The sequence below is a fragment of the Thamnophis sirtalis genome, unplaced genomic scaffold, assembly GCF_051295495.1.
Source record: "Thamnophis sirtalis isolate CommonGarterSnake01/CBP01778 unplaced genomic scaffold, rThaSir2_p1.2 scaffold_1, whole genome shotgun sequence".
In the NCBI taxonomy this organism is placed as follows: domain Eukaryota; kingdom Metazoa; phylum Chordata; class Lepidosauria; order Squamata; family Natricidae; genus Thamnophis; species Thamnophis sirtalis.
Window position 1 is genome coordinate 825,316 of NW_028261381.1, and position 27,571 is coordinate 852,886.

At 39.4% G+C, this 27,571-nt stretch overlaps 1 protein-coding gene across 2 annotated transcripts in view; it reads right to left on the bottom strand.

The window, feature by feature from the left end:
- The window catches only part of SPAG16 (sperm associated antigen 16), a 111,369-nt gene extending 84,441 nt beyond the window's left edge, over positions 1–26,928 (bottom strand). For both annotated transcript variants that reach the window (XM_087706286.1, XM_087706292.1), the window contains exons 1-8: positions 26,857–26,928; positions 23,122–23,168; positions 20,584–20,682; positions 16,851–16,978; positions 10,044–10,181; positions 8,624–8,731; positions 6,664–6,781; positions 3,183–3,252 (exon numbers count right to left, since the gene is read on the bottom strand). In XM_087706286.1, the coding sequence (XP_087562412.1) occupies positions 3,183–3,252; positions 6,664–6,781; positions 8,624–8,731; positions 10,044–10,181; positions 16,851–16,978; positions 20,584–20,682; positions 23,122–23,168; positions 26,857–26,899 (751 nt within the window). In that variant the 5' untranslated portion in view covers positions 26,900–26,928. The remainder of the gene's footprint in view (positions 1–3,182; positions 3,253–6,663; positions 6,782–8,623; positions 8,732–10,043; positions 10,182–16,850; positions 16,979–20,583; positions 20,683–23,121; positions 23,169–26,856) is intronic.
- Positions 26,929–27,571: the final 643 nt, after the last annotated feature.

Genomic DNA, 27,571 nt, shown 5'->3' on the forward strand with positions numbered 1-27,571 from the left:
TTATATTCCAGAATTACAGTTGACTCCTCTGCCTTGTCACTTCCTTGTGAAATTGATTCAGTGGTTTGGTAATTTACTACACATATTTGCATCTTTGAAGTAGTTTGAATAGTTTTTAACATCCTTGGAGCATAGTTGTTGTATGAACTGATGGATTTTATTTAAAGATTTTTCAGTTAAATGTGTAATATTTTGTTCCTCCATCTTATTAACTCTTTCTTTAGTCAAAACAGCTTTTTTGTAAGTCACTTAAGAATTGCTGACCAATCAGGAATCATAAAAATTGGAAAATTGTAGTTTAGCCACATACAGCAAAGCAGACCAAGCTACTAATTACTAAAAATAATAAACTAGAAGCACAACTTTCTGCCCTTATATTTCTCCATCTATTTTTTTAAAAAAGATACCATTCTTCATTATTTTAGCTTGCTTTAGTAGCCATCTTCTTTGTTGTTTAACTAAAAAAAATTCCCAAAATGGTGTAGAACTTCAAAAAGAAATAACAGGCTGTAGCTAAAGAGACACTCTTTTACCTTAGTAAAGATTAATATTGTCTCCCTAAAATAGGACCTACCCCAAAATAGGACCTAGCTCAATGTTCATGGCTGCACCGAATATAAACCCTACCCCTAGAGCAAGGCCTACTTAAGAGCCTGTGCAGCCGGCCACAAGCCCATTCTGCCTGGCTGCTGCCGACATGAGGCAGTGGGATAGAGGATGAAATGAGGCAGGGGTGGATTGGTGGAGGACAAAACAAAGTGTGGGGTGGAGGTCAAAATGAGGCGGGGGGATGGAGGATGAAACAAGGCTGGAGGATGAAGCTTCTCCTTACTTGCTGCCGCAACAAAGGAAGCTGAGTGTTGCACTGGTGTCATGGCCACTAAGTGAGGTGGAGGGAGGACAAAATGAGGTGATCGGGGGATGGAGGATGAAGTTTCTTCTCCAAGCTTGTCGTCGCAACAGAGCAGAAGGCTGAGTGGTGCATCAGTGCTATGGCCACAAAGCAAGGCAGTGTGGGGGGGTGGAGGATGAAGCCCCAACAGTATCCTTGGCCGCCCGGCCTGCAGAGCCCTGATGCTGGCAGAGTGGGGTGGTGGCTGGAGCAGCCCCTTCCACGTCTCACCCAGTGGTGATGGCCAGCAGAGTGCCTCCCGCCACCACTTGCGTTCCACCATCGGTTGCTTGGGGGGGTCTACCTTGCCACCTGTTTTACAACTCCCGCCCAACTCCCCTCGCTTCCCCAAAGCTTCCCTTCCCTAACCTGCTTTCCAGCTCCATCCTCCGCCGCCGTCTGCAGGGCAACCAAAGAAGTCTGTGGGGCTATTGGTAAAAAAAATGTGCAATAAGACCTTCCAACTTTGCAAGAACTTTTTTTTTCTTTGTGAAAAGTTGGAAGGTAAAAAAGTTTTACTTTACTTTTTTTTTAGTTCCACAAACTTCTTCCGTTGCCTTGCACATGGCAGCAGAGAATGGAGCCGGAAAGCAGGTCAGTGAAGGTTGCCCTGGTGAAGGGGTTAGGATCTGGCATTTTGGATTGCACGCTCCTATTTTGGCACTGAAAAGGTTAGCCGTCACTGAGCTAGTGCATTAAACAAACATCCTTCAATTCTTCTATCTTTACTCCCCTATACGATGAATGGGTCACATTATGGGTCTCCTTTCAGCTCCGTTGTCCTAAAGTAACAGCAGAAGGTAGTGAATGTACTTCATGGCAAGAATGGGATCAAACAATTTCTCTGAATATGCTCTAGTGACAACAAGCCACCAAATGCCCCCAGGTGGTATCCCTCAGAAGGTGAGTGACTAAATTAATCAAAATCTAGCAGATAAAGTCTCCCATTATTATTATTTTAGTTGGGACAGGAAGACAGACTCAAGATTTAGAAGGTTCTTGACAAACTTGTGCATTGGTCCCATCCATCAAGATACAGTTCAGCGGTGGAAAAAGGTCCTGGACTTAGATAGAAAAAACCAAATGTGTAGTAGGTTCAGAATAGATGGTGCCTGGCTCAACAGTCGTAACTGTGGGAGGCATCGAGGTGTACTAGTGATTGGAGCTGGATGAGAAACAAAGAGGCAACTGGAATCCAGGTGACTAAATGGCAGCTGAGATTAAAAGAAATCCTTCAAACCCTGAAAGATGGCTTGCTCTTCCGCGAATCTTTAAAATTGGTTCCTTTTATCAGAAGTTTACTCAGCTGTCTTGCGCATATTGGAAAATTAGGGATGAATCTTTTATTTAAAAATGCAAGGTTCTCCAAACAATGTAGAGTTTTCACATTTAAGATGTTTGTCATGTGAAAACATACTGCACTTTAGCAGGATTCATCTGTACTTATTCTGCAGAAATCCAATAATCCAAATAATACAAATGGTTACATTTTTACAACTTAGCAAAAAAGGACTGGGAAACATGCAGGGGGGGGGGGAATTAATACATTTCTGAAGTGAATTTCATGTAAGGATGTATCTACTGAAAAAAGGCACAATGGCATCCTAGTACAGCTATACATTTATCTAAAATATTGGAAATCTGGAGAAAATCTCAGAGTAATTGACCAATCCATAGGGTATTACTGTGGATGTCAAAAGCTATTAAATATTTATGGATGTCTCTTATTCAGATCCATTCTTCTTAAGACCAATATAACAAAAACACAATATCTTCTGAAGGTAACTTAACAGATCTGAAACAAGAGGTATTGGGTGATAGTCCAACCTAATGGATATAGAGCAGTGTTTCTCAACCTTGGCAACTTGAAGATGTCTGGACTTCAACTCCCAGAATTCCCCAGCCAGCGAATGCTGGCTGGGGAATTCTGGGAGTTGAAGTCCGGACATCTTCAAGTTGCCAAGGTTGAGAAACACTGATATAGAGTTCAGGAGTCTCTTATCATGCACAGCTCTTAACAAATACTTTTTCTTTTCTCAAAAAAAATGTAGGCATACAGGAGATGCTGGGGATCCCAATGCCCTTAGCTTATTCATTGAGATTTTCTGCATAACTTAGTATAAAACAGCATTAGTTTTAGACAATTTAAGTCTGTGTGCGTTGTAGATTATTTGAAGTGTATAAATTTAATATGTAGATAAATATTAAATTTCTAGAAATGTGCATAATACCATGAGATGCAAACATTATCTCCTAAGCTTTTACTTTTGGTTCATAGCTAAATATTTACCTTTCATCACGGGAATGTGAAGGTTGTTTCTGGATTCCAAGCTTTGTAAAGTCGCTTGCAAGCCAGTAATCTGAACAATGAAAGAAAAATCTGTCAAGAATCTTTAGGAAATCAGAAATAATATATGACACTAAGTATAAAATATTTCAATATAGTTGAGAATCTCAGAATACTATTTAACATATTTTTCGGAGTATAAGATGCACCTTTTTTTACCCCTAAAAGAGGGTGAAAATTTGGGTACATCTTATGCACCGAATGTAGCCCCGCCCACCCACTGGCCCCCACCCTTTGACCTCTGCCTCCCAGCAATTGACCTCCTTTCAGCAAATGGAAAAATGGGGCTTGCGGAGAGCTCAATAGGCTATGGCAATCCCTGCAGCCTGAAAGAAGCTGATCATCGAGAGGCCCAGGACTGAAACTGAAATTAAAAGTGAAACTTGCTGTTTGCTGCAAGGAGGTAAATTGCTGGGAGGCAGATTTTTTTCTTCTTCTAATCAGGTTAAACTGAAACAGGCTGCAAGGAGGTAAGTCAATAACTACAAATGCCTATAGAATGTTCAAATTGTTAGACTTATTTTTTAAAGACTGCTTATTATTGTTCTAGACAACATAACAAAATAAACGCTTGATCTGAAGAGACCCAGGGCTATTGTATCTCCTTTTAAATAGCAGAGAATAACTATATTTCCAGAAAGCCACATCAATTTTAACAGCATCTGTACAAATATAGTCTGAAATGTAACGCCACAAACAGTGTATATCTTCTGTACTGTTTGCTGTTTGCTGCAAGGAGGAAAATTGCTGGGAGGCAGAGGCAGATTCCCCCCCCCATTTTCCTCTCCAAAAGCTAGGCATGTCTTATACTTCAGAGCATTTTATACTCTGAAAAATACGGTATATCAGATTACATATATCTTAATACTTCAGAAAATCAATCAAGATGAAAAATAGTCCGGTGGCATAGAAAAGAAGAAATGATAACAATTCCTGCCTCTCCTCATCACCTTTCATGCAAGAAGAATTTGTCATTCAAACCTGCATCTTGAACCAAACCCTAAAATGCATAGTGGTTAAATATGATAATCTTCCTGGAATCAAAAAGCCATAATGGAACCTATAATTCTTTCCACTTTGCCTTGCTTATGCATCTGAGCATCTTGGAGACCTGTCTTTATTGAACAGAAATTGTTTCTGTCTGCCCAATCTCAACTGCAAAGGAGCTACGTCTGATCAGCATTGGAAAAACAATTACAAAATTGTAGAGTTCGAAGGAGCTGTTTAGTCATTAAATACAATCCTTTGATCAATGCAGGAATCCAGTTTAAAGCATTAACAATAGATGGTTGTCCAGCCTTTGTTGAATATTCAGCAAACAGGAGATCATCTCCTCCATCTGTAATTGGCTCCATTGTCAAACTATTCTGTTAAAAGCTTCTTCTAACACTTAGTCAAAACATCTTTGTTGGTTTATTCTATATATTATTCTATACTCCGTATCATAATTTTCAGATTATAAAGAGCATCTTCTGTGTGACATCTTTTAAAGAGTTTAAGGACATCCTTGAAAAGAGTTGAAATGTTAACTTGCAGAATCATTTGAACTGCATCTTAGGATATACTGAGGGAACCAGGTAATAGTGACTGAATTCTTTTGTATTACTTCTAAGGAAACTGGAGAATTGCATACGTGACTGAATAGAAATAGAATCATAGGCTGGAAGGTCCCTTGGGAGCACCTAGTCCAACCCGTCTGCCCAAGGCAGGAGTCCTGATTCCATTCCAGACAAGTGATTGTCCAGTAAATCCCCTCCTCTAGGTCAGTGCTCCCCAACCTTTCCAGACTGGCGTTTGGGGGGAAGGAGAGGGGATGGTTCCATGTGAGTGGCTGGGCCATCTGCAGGCATGTGCACAGCTCCATTTGTGCCAGGGATGCAACATGGAATAGTCAGTTTATAAGATAGCCGTTTCTGACTGGATATTAGAAACAATAAATAATTACTCAGTGTTATGAGGGGCTCCCATTCACTGAATGTACTGAAGCAGAATATAATTACCGTATTTTTCAGATTTTGAAGAGGCAAATTTTTTTTAAAAAAAATTTCCACTCTGCAGACATCCCAGAAATGGCCCGTTTTTTTGCGAAAAATGGCCCTTTTGTTATCAAAAAAAGGGCATGCATATCCTTTAGGGGGCTTACAGAGTGCTCCTGGGGGCTGGGAAGCAGGCAAAATTGAGCAAAAAATGGCCCAGTTCTCACTCATTTCTGCCCTCCCCAGCCTCCAGGAGCACTCTGGAAGACTCCTAAAGGCTATGCACGGCCATTTTGGTGAAGGGGGTGGGGTTCTGGAAGGCAAAAAAAATTGCTGTATTCAGTGTATAAGATGCACCCAGATTTTCAGCCTCTTTTTTGAGGGGAAAAGGTACGTCTTATACTCTGAAAAATACGGTAACCACTTGTCTAGGATGCTTTAATTAGATTCCTGGACTGAAGAGAGCTTTGGCCTTGACAGACTAAACAGTCATTTCCAACTTTATGATTCTGTACTATTATATTAATGTCCCCATTCCTTCCTCCACATCATATCTCAAAATGATGCTACATATGCCTAACATATTTCAATTTATTTCAATTAGTTTCTACCTCAATCAAACCATAATAAAGAAAACTGAATCCTGCTTCAATGTTTAAAATAATATTCTGCTTACAATAGAGCATAATTAGTTGCAAAATATTTTAATTCAAGAATAGAATTCTTCATTCACATCATCAAAACTTCCTGAAGCCTCAGTGGAAGGAATGGAAAAGAATGACAGAAGAGCCTCAGTGAAAAGAATGATAATTAACAGCAACTTTTCTCTGGATTTATGGATTTGAGTGGCATGTTTTAAACATAGTGTAACTGTGGTAATAGGAAACAATATGTAACCTACGAACAACCCATAATTGCCATGTGTTTTCATATATATATACACACACACACACACATAAGCACACTATCTATAATAATACAGGTTGACAACTATGAATGTTGTGATGCTAAGGACTAAGATATGAAAAGAAATGTGTATATTCTATACACATAGGAAGAAATAATTGGTTATTACTGTTACCTTTAATGAGAATTCTGCTTTAAAATGTCAAATTATTATAATTTCATTTCGCACTAGGAAATAAAGGCTTAGGAGGCTACAATTGTAAACAAAAGGCCCTTAGTGTATTTCAACTGGCTCTCTCTCCTTCCCCAAGTCACACTGTTTTTAGAGAAAGAGAAAACGGCACTATTTAAAAGAAAGAAAGTCTTCTTCTTGGTGTACTTAATGTCAGGTTCAACAAACAAACTCTTCGATGTGCATTTGACCCACCTTGAATTCTGAGGAATGGCACAGAATAAAACTTTACCTAAAACAATACATTAAATAATATAACATTTTATATGGTTGCCATAAAAATGTAAGTTAAAATTGCTGTAAGCTTTACCTGCCCGACAGCTTTATCTCGTTCCAAACTTGTAAGCATTTTCTCTCTTAGCAGAATCTCATACTTTTCGTTCAGCTGTTTTAACATGGGCTCATACATTGCATAGTGGGTCTTTAGCCTATAGACAAGAAACTCTTTATAGAATAGTAACCAAATATAAGAAGAAAAAAATATATATTCAGTATTCAATTTCATTGCAAGAGGTTGATTTATTTATTTATTTTGGTCAATAATGTGATGGTGAGCATCCTAGCAAGCTACAGTAGATGTCCTGCCAATAAGGGCTGGGCTTTACAGTGGAGATCATGGATGCTGGATCCCAGCCAGTGAAATCTCTCCAGGAAAAGGACAACCCATATGTACTTCCAGACAGCTGCTGCAGTAACTGTTTCACAATCAGCTTATGACTTGAATGGCTAGAAGTTGCAGGATACCATCTAAGTTCAATGCTAATGCAGCCTTTCAAGCAGAAAAAGTTTGATCCTTGTTTCTTACCCTTCAGGTTGGCAGGTTTCTACAGTAATCAGTGGCTCAATAAAAGTTTTAAATATGATTTGGAAAAATATTATTTTTTGGAATGCAATAAAATTGGTGTTTAGAATTTGCTTTTAGAAAGTTAAACATGGACTAAGGGGTCAGATATATTTTGAATAAATGTTTGAAATTAAACATAATTCTCTTCTGATGAGAAACTGGATATTTACATGGAAATGTGTGCAAAATGATTCAGAAAATACTTTAAAAGATTTCTGACATTATTGAAAGACTAGATATTACTATGGAAAAGAAATAAGTTTCAATTGACAAGGATGAAATTGACTTTAAATGTGGATTTAAAAATCACAGGCTGTAAGAAAGCTATGGAACAAAGTAAACTGAATTGACAAACGAAGCTGGCTGATGTTTAAATAATAAAAAAGGGGCATGGGAATAATAGACCAGAAGAACAGATCGTATAACTTTTTCATATGAGGTTTACATGTTGGTAATTTTGTGAGCTGATACAAAAAATGAAAAGAAATCATATGTTTGTGGCATTATTTGAGAGGACTTAAGATCAAGATATTTCGGAGTGTCCTATCCTGCTCGCATATGTACATACCACGTGGGTTTGAAATCTTTACTGAGGCTTCGCCAGCCTTGAATAATATTCCCCAGGACCTAGCACAAAATCCCATGGAGCAAGTCCATTAAGTCAACCACCATTTAGAAGTCAAAAAACAAGTTGAAGTTCACAAATCACAAAACTGAAATCCAGGTCCGAGATGCAAGAAGCAAAATGGAAGTAAATGAAATCCATGAGAAGTTGAATTTTGGGAAACAGAAATGTTTTGAAAAAGGCAATGTCAGATAATTGTTGCCTTTCCAATGCAAAAGGAGCAAAACAAAGTGACTGTTGCCTTGATTTGGGATGGAGCAGACAAGTTTCTACAACGTACATGATGAAGCAATTTGTTATATACTATTAAAGATCATAGTGAACAACATCTGGTGCTGAAAAGACTAAACAGCATTTGAATACAATATTATTTATAAAGCTTATAGATCAACAAAAAATAAGTCTTAATAAAGATATAATTTTTAAGAAATAGAAACAGAACAAAGTTCCAGGACATACAGCATCATATGGAATAAATTGCACAACTTTTCCATAAATTTTAATTAAATTGTTAGCTCAGGTATTGAATGAGATTCAAAGCATCGAGAATTTCCTTCAACATGGAAAAAAGCTTGCACCATCCACTTATTGATCAGCATAGATAAAAGATTGCCAGGTATGCCTCAGCAAGAGAATGATCTTGAAGTTGAGGAGTATTCCATATAGATCTATTATATAAATTGTATCAGTCAGGAAACTATATGCAAAAAGCATCAGTTGCAATTAATATCTGGCCTCTGGTCTAAGACTGTAATAAATTGATTAATTGAATATGTATCAAATATGCTTGTATTTGCGTACCTTTTAATGTCATTAATGAGTCTGTTCTTTTCCTGGACTACCCTCTTATGATGCATTCTATGGAAGTCACGCTCTCTCTGCATTTTTAGCAGCGCATCTTTAGCTTTGCTGCATGGAAACAAAAAACATGATTTGTAAACAAATTTCTATTCTTTAGGGAAGGAAGGCATCTATCATGAGGACTAGCCTTCCTGTCTCAGAAAGCTATTCTTAAAATCTCCCATAAAAGAAGCACATTAGCACTTGATCTAGCTCTATTGCCTGTCCTGGTTTCATTTAACCGGTTGTTTGCATCCCTCGTTCCTTTTTGTCAACCGTAGGTGGAATGGTATGTTCTAGATCTGTGATGGCACACGTGCCAGAGGTGACCTGCAAGGCCCTCTCTGCTGGCATGCGTACCATCGCCCCAGGTCGGTTCTCCATGGCATTTCTTTCGTGACCTTCTGTTTCCCTGCAAACGATGAAACAGAAGAAAAAGATCTTACCAGTTCTCTTATCTTTGTTTCAACAATACTGATAAAGGGTATAAGGTAAAGGTTCCCCTTGCACATATGTGCTAGTCGTTCCCGACTCTAGGGGGCGGTGCTCATCTCCATTTCAAAGCAAAAGAGCCAGTGCAAGACGTCTCCGTGGTCATGTGGCTGGCATGAGTCAATGCTGAAGGCGCACGGAACGCTGTTCCCTTCCCACCAAAGGTGGTCCCTATTTTTCTACTTGCATTTTTAAGTGCTTTCGAACTGCTCGGTTGGCAGAAGCTGGGACAAGTCACGGGAGCTTACACAGTGCTAGGGATTCACACTGCCAAACTGTTGACCTTTCTGATCGACAAGGTCAGTGTCTTAGCCACTGAGCCACCATGTCCCCTTAAAGGGTATAAATAATGTAATAAATATTACAAGTAGCTTCTCCCAGTAGGTTCTGGCCAACCAATAAAAAGGAGAAGGGAAGATACTCTTTGAGGCTGTTGTCGTGAAGATGAAAAAGGGCCTCTACCTTTTCACAGTGGCCACTCCACCTGGGGCCATGCCAGCACCAACCCTTCTGACAGGCAGGAAAGCTGCTGAGAGAGAGCTGGTGCTCCAGGAGTCCCTGGAGAGGTCAGTGCCTGGCACTTTCCCTCCCTGAATTAGGCAATTGTTGTTTGGGGGATTAAGGTTTATTTTTTTCCTTTTAATTCTCCCCGAAGTAGTTCACTTTGACATTATTGAAAGCCACTCAGAGCCTTTTTAATTGAGCAGCATTACAGAAATAAATTATCCTGGATACTGATGGATTAACAGCTATTTGACCGGTTCCTTACCAGACTTGCAAACATCAATACTGCCATTCAGAACTGATCACCTTCTACAATCTGATGTCCAGATTTTTTGTCATCCAAATCTCTAAAAAATGTAACCCAATAACAAGAAGAAGAACATACTTAGCTGCAAATTTATAGTTCTCCATTTCTTTCTTCAAATATATATTTTCCCTCTCCAAATGCTGATTGCAAGTATAGGCATCTGGAACAAATCCAACATCTTTAGGTTCAAGCACACCTCTCTGCATCAATTCATACCTGAAATTAAGCAATTGAACTTTAGGGTTTTTTCCCCCCAACTCTCCTTGGTTATAAAGAGTACATAGACCACGAACAGGAATCCATAGAACACCCCCAACTCTTTTTCTTCATTGTGGTTACTTTAAATAGTGGTTACTATAAATCAGAACTACATTTCTCACGGTAAGTGGGATTACCTCAAAAAACAGACCTCCACGCCTTAACTTAACACACTGAGTACAATGAAACTACTGCCACCTGTCATTATTTTTGAGAGGTCAAAAGAAATAACATGGATAGGAGGGAATCAATCAAATATCTACAGAATGCATACTGTAGCAGGTTATAAAAGAAAAAAATAGACACGCTGTAATTTTATTGGAAGTAAAGACCAATACATATTTTGGAACAATACATATTTATTGTCCATGGCTTCCTGCTGCACAGAAGATTGCCAAGATGCTTGTATTGCTTGTTGGCATCCCATCTTTATTTTTACATATAATTCCAGGAGGCAAACTAGAGCAATACTTCTCCATCCTATTTTCTCCAGAACAACAAACCTGTGGGGTGGGATAAGAGACAGCGACTGGCCCAAGGCCACCAAGCTGGATTTCATGGCCAGAAACTCACAAGCCTCCTGCTTTCTAGCACAGTGCCATAACCACTAGACCAAACCGGCTATTTTTTTTACTGAATTGTATTGAATTCTAGAACTATACACTTTGAATAAAGGAGATATTTTGGTATGCTGATGGATCACTAAGAAGAATCAGGAATGTGCATTGCAGTTTGGAAAATCCTGCAAAATGTATTAGACTAAGTCAGTGATGGCTAATCTTTTTCTAAAGGTGTGCCAAAATTGTGTGTGCACACTATTGTGTGCGTGCGCATACCCCCACCTGCACACTCACGTGCAACCCACCACCTGTGCATGCACACGCGAAACACACATCCCTGTGTGTGGGAGGAGCTTTCACCCTCCCCAGGCTCCGGAGGCTTTCCCGAACTTCCAGTTGGGCCGCTGGGCCTGTTTTTCACCCTCCCCCCCAGGCTCTGGAGGCTTTCCTGAAACCTGGGGAGGGTGGAAACAGCCTTCCCTGGCCCTCCAGAAGGCCCCAAATCAGTCGGCTGGTGCATGCATGTGAGCCGGAGCTGAGAGCTGCCATGCCAGCAAATATGGCTCCGCTTGCCACAGGTGCCATAGGTTTGCCATCATGGGACTAAGTAATTCTTGATCTTATTTAGTAAAACAGTTCTTAGTGTTTTTAAGAAAGAACATAAACTTAACATTAATTTGGGACTAGATTTTACATCTAGTCTAGGAGTCCTTCGGGATTGGGCGGCATATAAATGTGGTTAATTAAATTAAATTAAATAAGCAGAAAAACTAAAATGAATTAAATAGTAAATTATAATATAAAGATTATAGAAAGGGATGGATATCTCCTTTTTTTTAACATGTGCAAAGGTTCCTCATCAGATTTTGACACAGCTCATTTAATGCAAATCTTTGAATCTCAGTTATAAAAACATTCTTAGTGGTGAAGAGGTCTGGAACGATCATAAATTCATAAAATTCACATCTAGACGCTGATTTTAGAATTGTGAAAGAAACCCCAATATACTAGCCTAACAGGAAGTGTATTCATTGGCATTACTTCAGGAGTTGACTGCCTACTTCCACTTATTTAATTATGTGTGAATAATGCAATTTAAAAAATACAGACATGGATACAAACTATTACAACTTAAACACTTTTTATAATCTATTTTTGATGGGACTAGAATTTTATACTGAGTTGAAATTTGTTTTTGAACATTAGACTATAGCTTGTTATTTATTCCTTTATCCAGCGTGTGCCACTTCCGCTCCAGACAATGGAGGGAAGAAGTTGGGCAGCATAAGCTCCTGGGCTCTGTGAAACCATATGTTTACCTTCGGGACGAAGGATGGGTCCAGCCACAACACCACCATGAATGGAACACAGAGCGGTCTTGAAGCTGCCTGCCTGCCTGGCCGATGTGAAGACCACCAGGAACGCCACCTTAAAGGTAAGGTAGCGAGGCAGGTAGTCCTCAAGGGTTCAAAGGGAGCCCCGGCGAGGAAGTTCAGTACTTTGGTCAAGTCCCAAGTTGGATATCTATGAACGACCAGGGGTCTAAGGTTGGAAGCACCCTGTAAGAACTGTTGGATCAGAGGATGATGGACCAGAGATTCCAGTGAGCCACATTTCAAAACAGAAGACAGGGCTGCTACCTGCCTCCTGAGAGTATTAGGGGACAGTCTACAATCAAGTCCCTCCTGGAGAAAATCCAGGACTCAAGGAATAGAAACCTCTGTGGGTGCGAGATCCTCACTTGAGCACCAACGGCAAAAGGCCCTCCCGGTGGTGTCGCATATGTGGTTGGTCAAAGACTGTCCTGATACCTGGACTGTCCTGATGACCCTCATGGACAGCTTGTCCTCACTCAGGACCCTCCGCTCAATCTCTAGGCAGTCAACTGGAGCCACTGAGGGTCGGGGTGTACCAGAAATCCCTGGCTGAGAGAGATCCTGGTGGGGAGGAAGGTCATGGACAGGCTCATCCTAAAGTGCTCTCCTAATTTCTACTTTGGAGATTTATGCCCAAATCAAGAGATTATTTGAAATAAGACTCTTTAAAGATAAGAGGAAGTGGGTTTACCCCCATCTCTAAAGGAAGCAGAGAGCTGCTATTTAAAGAGATAGAAGGAAAATCCAGAAAAGAATGAGAACTTTAATGGGAGATTTTTAAAGTAAATCGCAAAGAAAGGACAAGACTGGAAGTTAAAATAAACTGAAAAGCAATTCAAAATACTGGAGATGTTTTTTCTTTTGCTGGAATATATGGAAAAAATGAAATACTTGACAAGGAAAATTATGCTTTCACTATATTAACTGGAAGCAGAAAGATAGAGCCAGGGTGACATCTATCCGTGAGAAAAGATATTACACTGGAAAATAAACTTGTGACCTTAAAGGTGGAAAATATTTTTGAATGGATTGGAGATAAGAACAGCTGCAAGATTATTTTACTGGTGGACTGGGAAAAAAGACACAAGACAAGGATGTCCATTGTCCCCATTGCTATTTATACTAACATTGGAAGTGTTAAATAGAAATATTAGACAAGACTTAGAAATAAAAGGTATGGAAATAAAAAGGGAAAAATGCAAATTAGAAGCATTTGCAGATGACGTAGCATTTATTTTAGAAGAACCACTGGAAATGGACCCTACATTAATGGGAATAATAGAAGAATATGGGAAAGTTGCAGGATTGCAAATAAACAAAGATAGAACTAAAATCTTAGCTAAAAATCTCACAGAAAAACTGGAGAGAACACTGACAAAGAAATTAGATCTACAGATAGTTAAAAAAGTTAAATACTTGGGAATATACTTAACAGCAAGATGTGCTATAATTAAAGAAGATAATTATATAAGATCATTACAACAAATTAAAACAGACTTAGATAAATGGAAAAATTTGCAGCTATCAATTGCTGGGAGAATAGCAACTATAAAAATGAACATCTTGCCAAGGCTACTCTTCCTGTTCCCAAATGGTCCCAATAAAAATAGAAAAGAAATATTTTGATGAATTAAATACTATAATTTTGAAATATGTTTGGCAAGAGAAAAAAGCAAGAATAAGATTGAAAACGTTTTACAGATATAAGTAACATTTATATAAAATGTTTTATAGGTGGCATTTACCACTGGCAAGATTAGCAAAGATGTTTAAAAGCATCTCCGCCAATTGTTGGAAATGTAGCCAGACTCTGGGGACGTGTTATCATATGTGGCATATTAGATTGATGATACTAATAGGAATTGAAAATTATTAGAGAATGTTATCGCTAAAATAATAGAATGATGTCACAGTCAAATAAATGATTAATAATGATAACAAAGCATTTATATATACTAGATTGATAATATGAAATCTTATACAAACTGTAAGTGAGAATCATGGAGATGATGTTGAAAAGCCTTTTTATAAAAGATAAACAATTCTATATAGAATAGAATATAAAGATGTAATATCGCTGGATGATTTCAGGATAATGTAATAAAATGTCATAATATAAATTTACTTCAAATTTAATGCGCTTTATGCTGAAGGGATGTAATAATAGCTGGACTTAATGGATGTTAAATAATTATAACAATTTGTATATATGTATATTAGATTGATGATACTAATAATGGGGGGGGGACATGGAATTGGAAACTATTAGAGAATGTTATCAATGCTAAAATGATAGAATGACTTAGAATAGGAGGAAGCATAATAACATTGTATACAAAGATATTTTGATTGTCAATATGTGAATTTTGATAACATTCAAGTGAGGACTACAGGAAGGGCACAGAAAGACTTTGTAACCAATCGACACGCTGTGTGTAATTGAAGAGGCTTTTACATTATATGTGTTGTGTTTCTGTGTTTGTCTGAAAATAAAAAAATTATTTAAAAAAAAAGGTAATAACCAGCACCCTGAATCACACATAGATTCTCGCACTTATGCAGGGTGCTAAACAGCGGTGTTTCATGGGTATATTAAAATGCATCCTTAACAACCCACACCATTCTAGACTAGTTGCAGCTTCCAAATACTCTTCAGGGGAAGCCATGTAAAGCATATTGCAAAAAGGACCAAGGAATTCCAGGTAGTCCTCAACTTACACCCATGATTGACTGTTACAATAGCACTAAAAAAGTGACTTATGACATCCCCAAGGTTACGTATTCAAAATTTGGCAACTGGCATGCGTTTATGACAGTTGTAATGTCCCAGGGTTATGTCATCACATTTTGCAACCTTCTGATAAGCAAAGTCAATGGGGAAGCCAGATTCACTTAACAACCATGTTACTAACTTAACAACCGCAGTGATTCATTTAACATCTGTGGTAAGAAAAGTCATAAAGTGGGGTAAAACCTCACTTAACAACTGTCATGCTTAGCAATGGAAATTTGGGACTCGGTTGTGGTTGCAAGTTGAGGACTACCTGTAGGGACAAAAGCAACCCAAGTGCCAAAAGGACTGATTGATGGCTGCCAAAAAAATAAAAGCAGGCCAGGATGAGAGGTGGGCTTCTGCTGGTTCGCCCCAGATCGGGCAAACCAGTAGTGGCGGTGGCAGGAGGCTCTGCCCACCTGCCCAGAGGCAGAAGCATCGCACGCATGTGTGCACAAGCGAACCAGTAGTAAAATAAACTGAAACCCACCACTGGCCAGAATGGATGCACCAACCCCATCCTGATCCCACCATAAGTCATTCACAAACACCATCCATCGGCCTGAAACCTGATTGTAAATTATTCCAGATAATCTGTTTCGTCCAAAGTTCAACCACCTTTTCAATAACCTCCTCAAGAAATGGAACATTGGAAATGGATTGAAATTGTCCAATGCCATTGGGTCCAGTGAGAGCTTTTTGAAGCGGGAATAGACTAGCAATAGTAATAGCAATAGCAATAGCAGTTAGATTTACATACCGCTTCATAGGGCTCTCAGCCCTCTCTAAGCGGTTTACAGAGCCAGCATATCGCCCCCACAGTCTGGGTCCTCATTTCACCCACCTCGGAAGGATGGAAGGCTGAGTCAACCCTGAGCCGGTGAGATTTGAACAGCCGAACTGCTGAACTGCAGTCAGCTGAAGTGGCCTGCAGTGCTGCACTCTAACCACTGCGCCACCTCAACTATCCTTAAGTACAAGTGGATTCAGCCCTTCATTCAACAAAGAATTCACCAGTGCCCAAAACCAACCCCATGCCACTTCCCTATAAGATCTATAAGAATATAGATCTAATGAAGAGGTAACCAAATTGTCAGCCAGAGCTTCGAGCAATTCAGTCAGGGAAGCAGCCCTGAAGCAGAAAGCGAACAGAGCACCAGGAATCCCACCTGCTCTCTAGAGCCCAAGTTCAGAAACAACTCAGACTAAGTTTATCTGCCACTTTTTTCTTCCTCCCCATATAGAAAGTCCTGGACCCACCAAATGCCAATTTACCTTTTTCAAGGGAGGAAAATGCAACTTCCCCCCACAGAGTTCTCTGAAGTCTTCAAACATTATAGTTACTCGCATTTTGTTCTTAATCCTCCCAATCCTCTTTCTGCTATCCTTTCTTTGCTAACATCAAACTCTTTTGAATCTCCCAACCTCTAACATCTATCCACTCTTCTTCCCCTTTGATAGGCACAGTGTACAGGCAGAGTGTTCATATGTCTCACATCCCCTCAATTACAGCTGGCCGTTTTTGCTGCTAAAACTGATTAGATTGGTGCTGCAATTTAGAGAATCTTCAGACTAAGCAGCACTTTTATTAGTTCCAGTTTTCAATCTTGCATTGAATGGACAGGGTTACCTTAACATTGTTTTAGACTTTACAGTCCAGATTAACCATGCATCTTAGAAAATGGAAGAATAGAACTAAATTTTAAGCAGTGGGAATGACGGCTTGAACTTTAAAAAGATTTTTTTATTGACTTGACATTTTAAAATATTGATATTCTAATTAATGGCTTACTTAAAACTCACAAGCAGAAAAATATCCCCAACGTGAAATCATAGCAACAAAAAGCAACATTCCAAATTTCAAAAAAGAACAGTAATTTGAAATACAAGATCGCCTATTTAATGAAGAAAGATTTACCATTCAGTCTGAAAGCAGTCTAATGTCCTGTTCATTCCCATTCTGATTAAAAAATTACAAAGAAAGTCATCTACAATTTCAGGTGTTTCAGACAAAGATTGTTTAGTGATCTGGCCTGGCCGTTGAGCCTAGAAAGAAAAATTCAGGAGACATTTTAGAAACACCATCTGCCTCATCATTTATTTCAGGAAAATGTTTTTTTAAATCACAGACTACTTTTTTGTACATTGTAGGATAATGATAATTTTTTATCATGCAGCTTTTTAGACTAACTTCATAAATAAACAATACTCATGAATCTATCTCAATGAATTGTGATTAACAACTATGTGCAACAGTCTAGAAGTTAACTTTTTCCAAGAGTAGTCAGCATCAGGAATTATTTTGGATACTATGATATGAATATTTTAAATATTGTTCTCCATCCTTCTTCACCTTCTAATAGGATCACTTTTTATTCCTTTGACTCTTCTCCTATATGATACTACTGTGGATGACAACAAAGAATTAGATTAGATGGTTTTTCCCCCCTACCATCACAATGTTAGCAACCCAAATACAATACAATAGCAGAGTTGGAAGGGACCTTGGAGGTCTTCTAGTCCAACCCCCTGCCTAGGCAGGAAACCCTATACCGTTTCAGAGAAATGGCTATCCAACATCTTCTTAAAGACTTCCAGTGTTGGGGCATTCACAACTTCTGGAGGCAACTTCTGTTCCACTGATTAATTCTCCTAACTGTCAGGAAATTTCTCCACAGTTCTAAGTTGCTTCTCTCCTTGATTAGTTTCCACCCATTACTTCTTGTCCTGCCCTCAGGTGCCTTGGAGAATAGCTTGACTCCCTCTTCTTTGTGGCAACCCCTGAGATATTGGAAGACTGCTATCATGTGTCCCCTAGTCCTTCTTTTCATTAAACTAGACCTACCCAGTTCCTGCAACCGTTCTTCATATGTTTTAGTCTCCAGTCCCCTAATCATCTTTGTTGCTCTTCTCTGCACTCTTTCTAGAGTCTCCACATCTTTTCTACAGCGTGGTGACCAAAACTGAATGCAGGATTCCAAGTGTGGCCTTACTAAGGCCTTATAAAGTGGTATTAACCCTTCACGTGATCTTGATTCTATCCCTCTGTTTATGCAGCCTAGAACTGTGTTGACTTTTTTGGCAGCTGCTACACACGGCTGGCTCATATTTAAATTCTCACAGTTACTACTGAGCAAGATATGACCTATACTATACCTGTGCACTTCATTTTTCTTGCCTAAATGTAGAACTTTACTCTTTTCAATATTGAATTTCATTTTATTAGATAGTGCCCAATGTTCAAGTTTGTCAAGATCCTTCTGTATCTTGAGCCTGTCTTCTGGAGTGTTGGCTATTCCTGCCAGCTTTGTGTCATCTGCAAATTTGATGAGTTCCCCATTTATTCCCTCATCCAAATCATTGATGAAGGTGTTGAAGAGTCCTGGGCCTAAAACAGAGCCTTGGGGTCCCCCACTGCATACTTCCCTCCATGAAGATGCAGTTCCATTGAGGACTACACATTGAGTGCGGTTGGTCAGCCAGTTACGAATCCATCTGGTGGTGATGCTGTCCAACCCACATTCTTCTACTTTATCTAGTAGTAGGTTATGGTCTACCTTATCAAATGCCTTACTGAAGTCTAGGTAAACTATATCAACGGCATTCCTCTGGTCCACTAATTTTGTCTCTTTGTCAAAGAATGCAATAAGATTAGTTTGGCATGATCTGTTTTTGACAAACCCATGTTGGTTTTTGGCTATTACTGTGTTTACTTCTAGGTGTTCGCTAATTCGTTGCTTGATTATCTTTTCAAGAATCTTTCCTGGTATTGAGGTGAGACTGATAGGTCTGTAGTTTCCTGGATCTATTTTTCCCCCTTTTTGAAGATGGGAACCACATCAGCTCTTTTCCAGTCCTCTGGCAGTTCCCCGGTGCTCCAGGATCTCTGAAAGATATAGTTCAGTGGTTCTGAGATCTCGTCTACGAGTTCCTTCAGAACCCTGGGGTGTAATACATGCGGTCCTGGTGATTTGAACTTGTCTAGGGTGGACAGGTGCTCACTTACTATTTTCTTCCCTATTTAAACTTGTGTACTAATCTGATTTTTGTGGTGCTGTTTTTGATAGGTTGGACTGTTTTATCCCTTTGTGTAAAGGTGCAAAAAATGAGTTAAATAGTTCTGCTTTCTCCCTGTTGCTTGTCACCTTCTTGCCACTTTCTCCCAGCAATGGACCAATTGTTTCCTTAACTTTTTTCTTGTTTTTAACATGTTGGAAGAAGCTTTTTTGTAATTTTTGTACTTTTGTGGCAAGCCCTTCTTCATTGTGAGCCTTAGCTTTCCTCACTTCATCTTTACAGGCTCAGGTTATTTGCTGATATTCTGCCTTAGTTATGTGCCCCTCTTTCCACTTTTTATACTTAACATTTTTGTCTTTCAGTTTGTCAGAGTTCTTTATGCAGCCATGCTGGTTTCTTTTGAGAGCTTTTATTTTTCTTCTTCATTGGTATTGTGCTAGACTGGGCTTTTGTAATCTCATTTTTCAAAATTTTCCAAGCTTCTTGAATTGTTTTCCCCTTGAGGATTCTCATCCATGGAATTCTTCCCAAGCTCTCTCTAAGTTTATTGAAATTAGTTCTCTTAAAGTCCAAGACTCTAGTTTGACTTTGTTCTACTATTTGTGTTTGCATAATGTTGAATTCCAATATTGCATGATCACTTGCCCCCAGGGTTCCTGTGGCTTCAATGCCTTCTATCGTTTCCTCTCTGTTAGTGAGAATTAAGTCCAATATGGCTGATCCTCTTGTTCCCTTCTCTACTTTTTAGGAAACAAAGTTGTCTGCTAGGTTTGTTAGGAACCTGTTGGATCTTCCACTTAGTGCAGAGTTTGTTTCCCAGCTGATGTCAGGGTAGTTAAAATCTCCCATTACTATTGTGGTGTGCTTCCTACATACCTTAGTTAACTGACTAGCAAAAAATTCATCTACTTCCTCTGCTTGGTTGGTGGCCTGTCGTATAGACCTATGGCAATGTCACACACCCCCCCCCAACCTTTAATATTGACCCAAATGCATTCAAGATAGTTCTCATCATTGTTGTGCTCTATTTCTGTCGAGATGTAGTTATTTCTTATATATAGTACAACTCCACCTCCTCTTTTATTTGGTCTATTTATTTTAAATAATTTAAATCCTTCTAGCTGTATGTTCCATTTGCGTGTTTCATCCCACAAAGTTTCTGTAATGGCAATAATATCATATCTTCCCTCGTTTACTTATATTTCTAATTCTCCCTGTTTATTCCTCATACTCTGTGCATTGGTGTATAGACATTTGAGTCCATTTTGATTGACCCTGTGTTTACTGTCTACATAACCTGTGTTATGCCTGACTGCACAAGAAAAGATCTTGTGTAAGAGTATGGAGGAAGTGTCTGTGTTGGTTTGATGAATACAAATCTATCATTACACTTCATTGATTTTGTTATGGATTTCCCTGAGAAATTCAGACATCTGAAGAAAAAAGGAGGTAATATCAAATATCCATATGCTAATGTCTTAGGCAATCTGACCCAGTCTAATAGTTGAACTCATGCAAACTGATTGTTTTCTTAAGTCTATTATAAAAAAAACTTTCATATTATTTTACTACTTTATTTATTATGAACTCATGCAAATTAACACAGCATATATTATGATATCTAAGATATTTACCATAATTTGGGCATCAAGAGTCTGTTCGTGCATTGTGTGTAAAGCTTTTGCCAGATCTTCATCACCTTCCTGTAAACTAAAATCTTCATCTGCTGGAATCTAAGTCAAATTATAAATAGATCTAAAATTAATAGGCTACTGAGAAGAGGGGAAATGTTTCAGCATTAAGCATCACAAACTCTTTTAGACAGAGCCAAAACGGGGCTCACATAGAGAAGGTACCATTGTGTGCATGCTAGAATATCATGTCGCTCAAGTAAGGCATAAATATCTGAGCTAGGGAAGATTCTTTGTCTGGAATCCAGGAAAGCCATTTCTAAACAGGGAAGATTTTGCGTTTACGGTTTAGTTATGTAGAAGAGAAGGTGTTGGCGTTTGGCAACCTGGGCAGCCTATTTTTGTCACTGAAAAAATGATGAGTAGCCGAAACTTGCCAGAAAAATAAATCCAGTGAAACTTCAGACCTCTAAAACAGATTTCAAAAATTATTCCAACCCTGGAACTGCACTGTTAATAAGAGAGAAGTTTGTTTTAAGTTTTAAAAATACTGTACATAGCAATGAAAGGAAAGTGGGTCACCTTGAAGGGGAGATGGGTAGCCTAAAATTTTAATAAATTAAAAAAAATAAATGAGCGATGCCACCAAACACTCCAAAAGTATTTCTACTCTTGTAAATATTTTTCCTTTCCCATAAACTCATTGTTTGTTTTACTATTTTTGGTATTATTAAAAAATTAACCATCTTTGCTATTGAGATTTTTTTGCAGCAAGACATAATTTAAGTTATTAAAAAAAACTTTAAAAAGTATTGCTAGTATCACCTGCCTGTTACCTATAACATGTGAAGTTTATATACTTGGATTTATTTAATGAGTTTTGGAGTCTGCTGTTTGTGAATGCTTTTACTGAAGTCGAGGATTTAAGTTGCTTGTTAAAGCCAATGTTGTTTTTCTTTTTGAATAGGTTCTTTCTGACAGCTTTTAGGCTGCATATTGTTTTAAAAAGGAAAAATCCTGACCAAGCTGTCTGCACTTTGCATGGCAAGCAATAATGACTATGCCATGCCTTCCCACTGTTTATGGCCTAAGGATGAAAATAAGAGAGCAGGAATCCCCAATGTTTCCAGTTCCTAATGTTCCCAATCACAAGCCATTTAAAACAAAACTCCTTGAATTTGAACATGAAAAACACTATTCCGTATAGGAAAAAGGACCCCTTGAGTTTTCCAGTTTTGTATGAAACATAGCCAATTTAGAATATTCTAATTAAGCATTCTGAAGGGAGCCTTTTTGATTCAAAACTCAAAACACATGAATTGACCTTTTGACCTGTCAACCTTGACTTTTCTAAAAAATCATGATCAACATAATTTTGAGAAAGTTTGAGTTCTTTTAGAATCTTTTAAAACTAATTATCATACAGGTTGAAATTGGATTTTTCCATGCTATATGAGAAATTAAATTCATAGTAGCTACCCAGCAATTGTTTGTATATGAATAGCTCTGCAAGCTTGATATTCTCAGCATTTGAATTTTGCAATTGAAAAATATGATTCAAACATGCTAAAGTAAAATACCACAATGAATTATGTTTTTCTGGCTTACATCATTATTTTCTTCATTGAGTGCATTTTTACTGATTTTTAACAGATTGAGAATTTCTTTCTACTATGTTTTCCCATGAATTTGATAAAATTAGATTTACCCTTGAACATGTCTTTCTTGTCATATAATTTAATTTTTATTATTGGCACATGAATAATAGCTTTCTGTTGAGCAAACACTGAAAATTTCTTATTTATTCCAACTTTGGAAGTCTTTAATTTGTAGACCCTGAAACCAAGGTGATTGCTTGACTTTCATTATGAAGGCCAAATTGCTGTGGGGGAAAATGGAATTCTATAAAAAGAAACAAGCCTGTCCATTTTATATTGGTCCTGGGTTATGAAATATGATGCATCTAATCAAAATTCTCATGCCCAATTACTATTCTAACAGGAAGACCTCATGGTTCATGCTTTTTCTAATTTTATTCCACAATTTGTTTTTCCATTAGCGAAAAGGTCTATTTTCCTTTCCATTCATATTAAACTGCTCCAGTTTCAGAGTTAAATAATTCTAGTTTAGATAGTGATACTAAAATTTCATTTATATGGTTTGGTAATAGGATTCAAGGTGGTGAATTGACAAATTTTCCAGCTTGCATGTAGCATCCTTGAATTCTCATTAGCTTATCTTCACATATAAGCAAATTAATAATTTTTTGCAACAAATTAAAATTTCTCAATAATTTACTATTATATGTTATTAAAAAATAAAACAAAAGTATTGGTAATAATGACATTTTAATAAGTTATACCAGCTGATGTTTTTCCATTTGTTGTCCTCCAGCTTATAAGGTTGAAGATTACTAAATTGTTAATTCTAATAATACTAATTTTATATAGAGAGGGAGGCCTATTTACTATTATTTTACCAAGATCAGACAGCAAGATCAGAGAATGGATTGGAACATAAAGTGCTGGTTTAGGTTCTTACCTCTTCATATTGATAGTCATCTTCAGAACTTTCAGTTATTGTAACCTCTGCATGTTTAGTTAAGTCTACAATATGAAATTGTATTGGTTACAACATGATTTAATATTATACCTGATTTGCGTATTGAGTGCTATTTTAGGGCAATGTATTCATTTTGTATAAATATTTGACTACTAATACTAGAAACAATTTAGCTGCTCATTCTGTTGAGATGGGTGGCAAAGAAATTTAATAATAAAATAAAATTAATCCTAACCGTAATTTATGAACATATCAGTTTTAATTCAAACATTTAAAATCTTTGCCAGAAATACTGAATTAGATTCTATTCTCATCTCCACTATGCTTTATACTCTCATGGTTTAGCTGTAATTATTCAACAACGACATGCTCCTGCGATTATTTTTCATGATTTTAAAAAACTATACTTTTAAAATTAATGAAATAGTTCCATTGTTAATTTTAGTATTTAAGATTTTCTTCATAATTCCTCCCTCCCTCGCTCCATCGTCCTTCCTTCCCTTCCTGCCTCCTTCTCTCTCTTCCTTCCTTCCTTCCCTTCCAGTCACTTTCCCCCTCTCCCTTCCTCCCTTCCTCCCTTTATCCCCCTCCCTCTCTCCTTAGAATTCCTGCAGACTTCATTTGTGAGAAGCTTGTAAAGAGAAAGCAATGGGGAAGCCAGCAGGAAATTGCAAATCCAAAGGCAATAGGCAAATAAGCTGTTGCTGCTGGGTGGAGAAAAGAGTAAGGATGCAGAGGGATGCAAGTTACAATATATGTGGAGGTGCACAAGAGGTACCACGTGAGTTGGAAAAGGTTTGTGGGTCTGAGCCAGATTTCAAGTAAGTCAGGGAGGGTTGTGGAAGCAAGGGCAGCATGGATCAGGAAGGTTTCCAGAGGTGTGCAAGAGGGGTTGTGCGGAATGAGTCAGCTTGGATCAAGAAGAGTGCCTGAGAGTGACACGAATCGAGACAAATTTACAAGGTCACACTGGTCACATGTCAGGCCTGCAGCTGTCCGATCCCTTAGGAAAGAAAAGCCTTTGGCTCCATTTCGTTAAAGCAAAGAGTTATTTTACTAAGAGTGTTGGTTGTAGTAGTCAAGCCAGCTCTGAAGTTACCACACTTGCTGTATACAAAAATAAGGGATAGTTTGCCTCCCGCACACCCTTCCCCCAGTGCCCACTCCGTTTCCAACCAACCAGAGCTTGCCAATATGTTTTGAGAACTCTGAAATATTGGGGGACAATCTGCATATTTCTCAGGCTGCCTGGCCATGGGATGCCGGCATAAAGAGGATCCAGCTACTCTGGTTCGTATCACTTGTCATTCCCCCCCTTCCAATTTCCTATCACATACACACAAAACTTTATTGCACATTCATCCTTCCCCCTTTCATTCCCTCCTCTCCCTTTTGATGGCAGGATGCCTGTGAGCCCCACCCGCAAGCTGAGCCAGGCAGAGCTGTCATTCTACATCCCCCCCCCCCTCCGCACCTTGAAAGAGAAGTTAGTCCTGCAAAAGAAAAAAGACACGGGGGAGAAAGAGATAAACACAATTTCTCGATTAGCAAACAGTTCAATGTGGCTTATCTGGGTATCAATCATGGCATTTTTAAGCAGTTTCGGGGCTTTAATATGTTGGCAATCGACCCATTGAGTTTCTAAGGGGGAAAAGTCTTTCCAGGCTACCAAATATTGAGTTTTCCCCCAATGTATGTGAGAATCCCAAATATCTTTGACTTCAAAGTTCTGCTCTCCCTTGATCACAGTGGGGTCAGGAGGTGATTGCCATTTGGGACACAGGGAAGATGTGGTTTCTGGTTTCAATAGACTACAATGCAATCCCGGGTGTAAACGTCTGAGCATTTTGGCCGCTCAAATTCTACAGTTCCTGGGTTAATCATTCTCTTGAATGGGAAAGGTCCAATGTATTTCGGCCACACTTTTTTTGACGGTTGTCTAGATTGTAGGAATTTGGTAGAAAGATAAGACCTTGTCTCCCACCTTAAAATCCTTTGTCTTGGTGCTCTTTTTATCAGCCTGGTTCATGTATGCTTCCCTGGCTTTATCCAAATCTTTTCTTTTACGGGAGATATGGTAGTCCAGACAGCTGATTTTACTCTGGTGGAATTTGCATTTGGACAGCTTGGCATAAAGTTTGGTCACTCAAAGCTTCTTGAGTACAGCTCTGACCACTCTTACATGTTCTGCCATTGTCTCAGTACAGATTAAGATGTCATCCAACGTGTCATCCTTGTGCAGGGATTCCTGCAGCACTTTTCATCAGCAGCATAAACACGGCAGGGGCTCCTTGCCGTCCAAAAGGGAGAACCTGGAACTGGGAGCGTCCTAAGGGCGATTGAAAGCAGTTTCCCACTCATCCCCTGCTTTGACCCCCCCTCGATAGAAGGCCTCCTGCAAATCCAACCTGGCGAAGACCTTTCCTTTGGCCAAATGGGGCAGCCTGTCTTTCATAAGGGAGAATGGTAAACGTTTTAATTAAGCCCATGAAAGTCAACGCATAGACAAAGGGTCCAATCCTTCTTCTCCCTAAACAGTATAGGGAGATGTCCGCCATAAATGCGAGACGCATGTTGGACACAGTGCCGGGGACGTTGCTTCTCGCCACTGCTGCGGTCTTGCCTCACCAACAGTAACCGTCACCGCACGTCACTGACATACATACATACATACATACATACATACATATGAAGGGTAATATCCAAATATCATTCATATATATAGATATATGTGTGTGTGTGTGTGTGTGTGTGTGTGTGTGTGTCACAATTGGTATCACAATTGGTATCAGCTGCGCTGGCTGCCTGTAGATCTCCGGGTGCACTTCAAGGTCTTACTTACCACCCATAAAGCGCTCCATGGTAGTGGATCTGAGTACTTGAGAGACCGCCTTCTGCCAATTACCTCCCTGCGTCCCATCAGATCGCATAGAGCGGGCCTCCTCCGTATTCCATCCGCCAGTCAGTGCCGACTGGCGACTACTCGGAGGAGAGCCTTCTCAGTTGCGGCTCCGACACTATGGAACAATCTCCCCGTGGAGATTCGTACCCTGACCACAGTCCAGGCCTTCCGCACAGCCCTCAAGATCTGGCTATCCCGTCAGGCCTGGGGATAGGATTACTCTCACCCCGCCCGAATGTTGAGTGAATGTTGTGTTTTAGTATTTTTTAGTTATTTCACATTTTTTTTCCTATATTTGTCTTCACTCCCCTTCCCTTATTATTGTAAGCCGCCCTGAGTCCCCTCAGGGAAAAGGGCGGCCTATAAATGCTAAATAAAAAATCTAATAAAATCTATCCCCCAATTATTTATCAGCACAAAATACATGTATGTATGTATGTAAATTAAATAAAAGAAAGGTAAGGGTAATATCCAAATATAATATACATACATACATACATAATATTTGGATATTACCCTTCTTTTACCACCTTAGGGAAGTATATTGCCTGAAGAGACAAAGAGCGCAGTCTAATTAGGCTGAGGATCTCTCTGCCTCAGAGGCGCCCAATGGAGCCGCCCACAGCGGAGGTTTCATCCCTTCAACTGGAAATCGCCTCTCGGGTTTCCTCAGATTTCTCAAGGCAAAGAGCGCGATTCGGGGTCCCGGGTCTCCTGCAAACCCACTGAGGCGGCGCCCCCCCCCCCCCACCACCACCCCCGAGCCCTCCGCGGCGGCCGGAGGAGGGAGGGAGGGAGCGAAGGAAGGATACGCTGCAGGCAGAAGGTCTCCTCCGTCGTCGTCGCCTCCTCCATCTTGCCTCCGGCGCGTCCTCGCGTTGCCCCTGGAAACCGCCCGCCCCTTCTTTGCCGGGATTCGCGCTGTCAGCGAACTTCCGCTAACGGGATGATTGACGGGGCACTGAGGTCGGCGCCGCTCTCTCCCCGCTACCTCTGTGGCCGGAGCCCGATGGGAGGCTTTTCATTGGGCGGCAGTTTGATAGCGAAGCGCCAGTTTGGCCGCTTCGACGCGGTCTCCGTCCGTTATCAGGGCGGCTCTCGAGCCCTTCTCCGCTGCTCCTCTGCCCGAAGTCCCCTCCTATAGAAAAGCAAATAGGTTTTTAATGCTCATCCGGATACGTCAGTCTTCACCCGCGATCCCTTAGGGCAGTGTTTCTCAACCTTGGCGACTTTAAGTCCTGTGGACTTCAACTCCCAGAATTCCCCCAGCCAGCTCTGCTGGCTGGGGGAATTCTGGGAGTTGAAGTCCACAGGACTTAAAGTCGCCAAGGTTGAGAAACACTGCATTAGGGTTTTTTCCCCCCCTTAATAGGAGAAATGTTGATTCATTTTCCTTCCCATTGGAAGGTTGCGATATTGTTACATCATAAGCAATATAAAATAAAAATCATTATTTTAAAAATTAGAAAATCATCTTTCTAAAACCAATACATCTAAATATCCAGATGCTAGAATGCAATCTTTGCT